General features: G+C 37.6%; 1 protein-coding gene across 1 annotated transcript; it reads right to left on the bottom strand.

Annotated features, from left to right (window-relative positions):
• Positions 1 to 2,355: 2,355 nt before the first annotated feature.
• On the bottom strand, positions 2,356 to 3,917 carry LOC110457987. The gene has a single exon (XM_021509506.1). The coding sequence runs from the start codon at positions 3,914 to 3,916 to the stop codon at positions 2,720 to 2,722; it is 1,197 nt and encodes a 398-aa protein (XP_021365181.1). The 5' UTR covers position 3,917; the 3' UTR covers positions 2,356 to 2,719.
• Between the last annotated feature and the right edge of the window lie 1,415 nt (positions 3,918 to 5,332).

The raw sequence follows: 5,332 nt of genomic DNA, 5'->3' as shown, positions 1-5,332 counted from the left end.
CTGGGGGCAGGTTGTATTGGTTTATTTGCCCCTTTATGATAGCGCAGATCTGATGATTTGAGAGTGTTATCACACTGCAATACCCTTTTGAAGGCATCCATAAAATTACTCAACCCCGTCATATCATACTTTAAAATGAATAAATTAGATGTTGCGATAACCCTAATTGCTTAACGTTAAGCAGGGAATAACAACTACCATTTGATGGACTTAAATATGTCCCGGCCTGGGCACAGAATCCATTGCATACCCCAATTTGGGCGAACACCAAAACCAAAATTCAGATTTTGTAGGACAAGGCACTAAAGAAACAGAGTTTGTTATAAAGTAGAAATAGGAACGGTCTGTCCATCTGCCTACGAGAAGTAATGGTTCGGACGGTAACTGTGGAACGAATGACCATACAAAGTCCAAACTTGGTGTTTCGGTTGCCCCAGTCGATGCAAAGAACCCTATTATATTTTGTTGTCCGCCAGATGTCGAAAGTCATGGTTGCTAAAAACAGAATTTTGCGTATAGGGGTTAATCCAGATGATAACTCGACAACTAATTATCATAAAAAAATGTTCAAATTTGGTCCGGGGCTGCTTTAATAGATGCGAAGATCCCTATTGATTTAGGGCGTGGTAGGTCACAGGTTAAGATCATCGTTGATAACTTTCAGATTTTCATTCTTGCGCTTGTGCAGATGATAACTTAGGATCAAATGATCAAATAAAAATCAGTGCTGGTGCGACGTTGCCTAAGTTTTGGCGTGGTCTGACAGAGGTCAATGTTAACTAAACTAACTGTTATATAAAGTTCAAACTTGGTATATACTAAGCCAATGTATATATACTACCTTGCTCATTAGTGTAAATTGTAAATGATATACTGCATTTGGAGCATCCGGCATTAGTTTTTAGTGATGTAGCACCCTATAATCGGCATCAGATCCAAGCTTTCGCAAGGAGGCAAAGTTTTCAACATATCCTGCTAATAGCACACATACCCACACAGTGTACAAAACACATATGGAGGCACGTCATCAAATGATCTTAGCTATTAATAGGACGTCACGCCTAATAATCCTCACCACAACACTTTGTAGGCTATCTTATATGTAAATTGGTCACCTGTTTGCATCAGCACAAAGAAACTACCAAATCAGTATTAAAACGTTATACATACACTGTAGTTAGAATATGAGTACATGTATGTTTGTATCAGAATCATATAATGGAAACATAACGGAAGCACCGCCAATGCATTAATACCCTTACAAATCTAGATCTTCTAGATCGGTTCCTTAGTTATTATACAACTGTGTGCCGGGAAAATTTAATCAAGTAAAATTTGGTATTTTCTGTTTATATAAACAGGTGTGTTCTAATCATCCACAAACTAATACAGACCGGGTCACCAAATTTATGAAAAAATTAAAAGAAAAGCGTATACTAGCATGATGTTTTTGATACCAGTGTTAAGACCGTGAATGCATAGAGTTACAAGTCGACACTTTGAAACAATTGCTTAAGAAGAGCAGTATCACGATACTCTAGTCACGATACGATACGTATTACGATACACATAGTAACAGTGGATGCAAAAAATAATTGGTTGCAAATTTCTAATGGCAATATAACAACTTGAAATGGACTTAATCCAAAATGGGCATAGGTTTTACACAATTCACGTCTTTCTATGTGCATTCCGAGCTAGAGCTGTCACTCCATGTTGGGACGGATGAGTATATTTAATTCAGAAACGAAAAAATCATGAAAATATCGTAAGTGAATCGTAACCTGCCAACAAATATTGTGTATCGTACCGTATTCAAAATGTCGCGATATATTGTCGCAGGCCTACACATTATATTGATGTGGAATTAATTATTAAAATGATGTTGAAATATAAATCAATATCTGACTATTTTCGCTGTGTATCTATGTGTACAGTTTCTAACCTTCTACTGTTAATTTCCACTTTTTTGGTGTATAATTTTGTAGTTGATCCCTATTTTTGTAGCTTGGGCGTTAAGCAATGAACTAACGAAATAAATGACATAAACGAAGGCCGGTAAGCCTGATTATATAGTTAGTTTTTCCATGACTTGTTAGTCATGATTTATATAATTCATCTTTATATAAGATCGATACTTACGTCATTACACATATGTATAGACTAACAAAATGCGTACTAGTTTTACTGAAAAGGCGACCGTGGTCTATATATAGGAAAATTATGGATTGGTACGTTCCAGAACAGATTTGCGGTTGACGTTCCCTGTGTTGGCAAATGAAAAACGTTGTCACATGGTTGACGGTTAAAACAATCATTAATATATAACAAAATGTAGACAAAATTGCTATTGATATGGAATTTTTACTGAATTAAACAGCCAGAAGTAGCTATATAAAGTAAACAAAGTCTCAGTACCAAGCACATTGTTTGATTTGATTAGGTATTTGTATTGTGTATTCTCTTGCAGCTTTAGTTATTTAACCGTTTCATTCAGATGTCCATCCGAATCCTTCCTTCTTCTGGTCAAACAAGTGTCATTTCACTGATCTCATCATAAACATTTTACTATTTGAGGCCCAAACTGCTTTTTCACATTCTTTCATAGTACATGTCGATATAGCCAAACTTGGCAAACCATTTATCAACGACAGGCCAGCTTGTGCTGCCGCCTTAGTGGCGCGCTTATCATTTACTGTCTCACATCATAAGCCATTGTTTATACGACAGTATGTTTACACTCATCAGAGAAGTCATTCTTATCAAGACAACAGCACAATATCCGTTTTATTAACGCTACCAAAGCCCTCCTGAACTCTGGTATGGCGATGAAGCAAAAAAGACCTTTGTAGGCGAAATTCACTGTATATATTTCACTGAGCAATTGGAAAATCAGTTGCTGGTAAATTGTTGACAATGAAGAACCCTCCACTAGCGTAAGACGTGTTTTTATAAAATCGTGCGGGAGGCAGAGAATCATAAATAAGAAAGAGATGGATAAAGCATAGAAAGAAAGTCTCCGGGTCTCGGTGAATTTCTTTGGGTCGAAACTGAGGAGATACGACTTTTCTGATTGGATCTGCACATGACTGGACCTGCGTGAGCGAATGGAAACTGAGCTGTTTAGACTTCGAATGCTTCGTTGTTTGTTTGATTTGCAACATGTTATTTTAACTACAGCAAGAAGTATAAGTAAAATGATAGTGCACGACGGCAATATCATAGAAAACACGGAGTCTATCTTCCGGAGTAACATGACGTCTCTTGCGTTTTCTGGTATGATTGTACACATTGGTCCACCATGCACCAACAATACCGCACTAGTCCACGTGTGGTAGAGATGTGCCACAATTGCAAATATACAGATTGTTATAAGAGCACATTTCGTCCTGAACGGGTTGCATACTCTCCTTGCAAATGCAGGATTATAGAGCATGGTCACACGTTCCATGAGTAAACAGACGATCATCCACCATTCGAGGAATGTTGTCAGGAAGTGACAATAATAGACGATTTGACATATTCCCGCCACGTTGTTGATATTGTAGACTCTGGCTGATCCCCAGTGGACCATTTTGGTTGTGAGATAGACTGTGTCAATGATGCAGAGTGCTACAATATACAGAAAGGTTGCCACTTTTTTCAGCTCCGTTCTCATGGCGACGGTGATGGCGATTACATTGAAAACGACTCCGGTTGTGAAAAGGATAGGAAGGCCGTAATCCTGAAACGTCATGATGGCGTGGATAAATTTCAGAGGGAGGCGAGGACGGAGGGGAGGAGAGTAGTTTGGTGGATAGTAGTAGTAAGGGTCACTCATATTGTAGGTGCTCAGGTTACCGTCATAAGGGAACGGCGGAGGTTGCCAGATTTCCGTCACATTTGCCATTGTCATGATCATAAATTCATGCGGCATACGCATCCGTATCTTTGACCAGCTACCTGAAACATTCAAAGATTTTAATGTGGTAGTTTTTGATATAGAGCAATAGCTAGCTAAAATAATCCACTCGAAAGCGGTTAACAGTACATAGATAAACAATTAATACAATCAATACTATTAGCTTATATCTCCCTATGAGCGTATGCCTGCGTGTGTGCTGGAGATGTTTAAAAAAATGTATGTGTTCTGACCGTTCATCCAACGGTATCATTTATAGTGCCACCTCACTTGAATGCTGCAGCACATATACTGCAACATCCAACCCAGACTATTTAATACTCCGCCTGGGTTGTTGGAGTTGTGTGGACAGCAGAAAAACACTTTCGCTGAACACGACAACATCGGGGATCGAACACCGGCCGTCTGCGTAGAAGGCCGGAGTGTTAACCACTCGACCAATCCGCAACGAGATTAAGATAAATGCAAACTTTACAAGTTTTTAGACCAGTTCACATTTTTGTTTTTTAATTGTTTAATATTATATATAAAAAAGTAACCAAAGGAAATAAGCTTATCATCAAGCAATTGCTCTCGCTACTATATTTTTTTTTTTTTTAAATTCTGACATCAAAAGACAGGCAATACATTATTTTCCTTTATGCTTCGTTATCATCTGATATAGCCTAGTTTTTCAGTTACATAACAATGTCTATATTTTTTGAGATCCTTAGGCTTTGAGTCGTATATCAAACACGCTTACCTGGTCATTTTGATAAAGGATGTAGTATCACAGCGTTGGTGACATTTTTCGCTTTGATTGATGTTTCGTTCGGAGCACAATGATATCAAAGCCATCATGTATGTTACATTTCAAAAAATGGATTACTAGGAACATATATCACTATGAAACTTCTAAGAAATGCAATATTTCAACGTACGTTCTCATCCTCTCGATAGAAATATCCAGTTTGTTTCAATAAAGCAATATCCACAAAAATTCTCGCCTATGGATTACTGTTCCGTGGTCCATAAGTGTTTTTTTTTGCATTATCAATATGACATTATCGTAAGCATGTTACAATTTATGAAGAAAAGGTTCTCCTGAGACGTCTATGTCTGTTACATTTCAAGGAAAATGTACCCAGATCTTGCTTAAAACATGCATACACTAGTTTACAACTATATACACGCTCTTATAGATTACATTAAGCTGTCAGCACTCGAGCTATGATAATAGTATAAAGATATAAGCCCATCTAATTCATCATCCAGTATTTCCAATATCATTTTTTATCGCCAAGCGTATCACCGCACTTTCAACAATCCCATTACTAGAAAAAATCATTAATGCTGTTTAGCAGGATTTATGTAAGTTCCGCGTGAGCTGGTAAAAGGCTTTACATGTATTTCGACTTTCAATAGGTGCGTTAGGTTACATGACAATATTGC

The sequence above is a fragment of the Mizuhopecten yessoensis genome, unplaced genomic scaffold (genome assembly GCF_002113885.1).
Source record: "Mizuhopecten yessoensis strain PY_sf001 unplaced genomic scaffold, ASM211388v2 scaffold9385, whole genome shotgun sequence".
Lineage (NCBI taxonomy): Eukaryota > Metazoa > Mollusca > Bivalvia > Pectinida > Pectinidae > Mizuhopecten > Mizuhopecten yessoensis.
Note: the sequence above shows the minus strand (reverse complement) of the source record. Positions and strands in the feature narration are given on the sequence as shown.

Bases quoted from the DNA above. Each gene is read 5' to 3' on its own strand.
- LOC110457987 (XM_021509506.1), bottom strand. From the start codon at position 3,916: ATGCCGCATGAATTTATGATCATGACAATGGCAAATGTGACGGAAATC.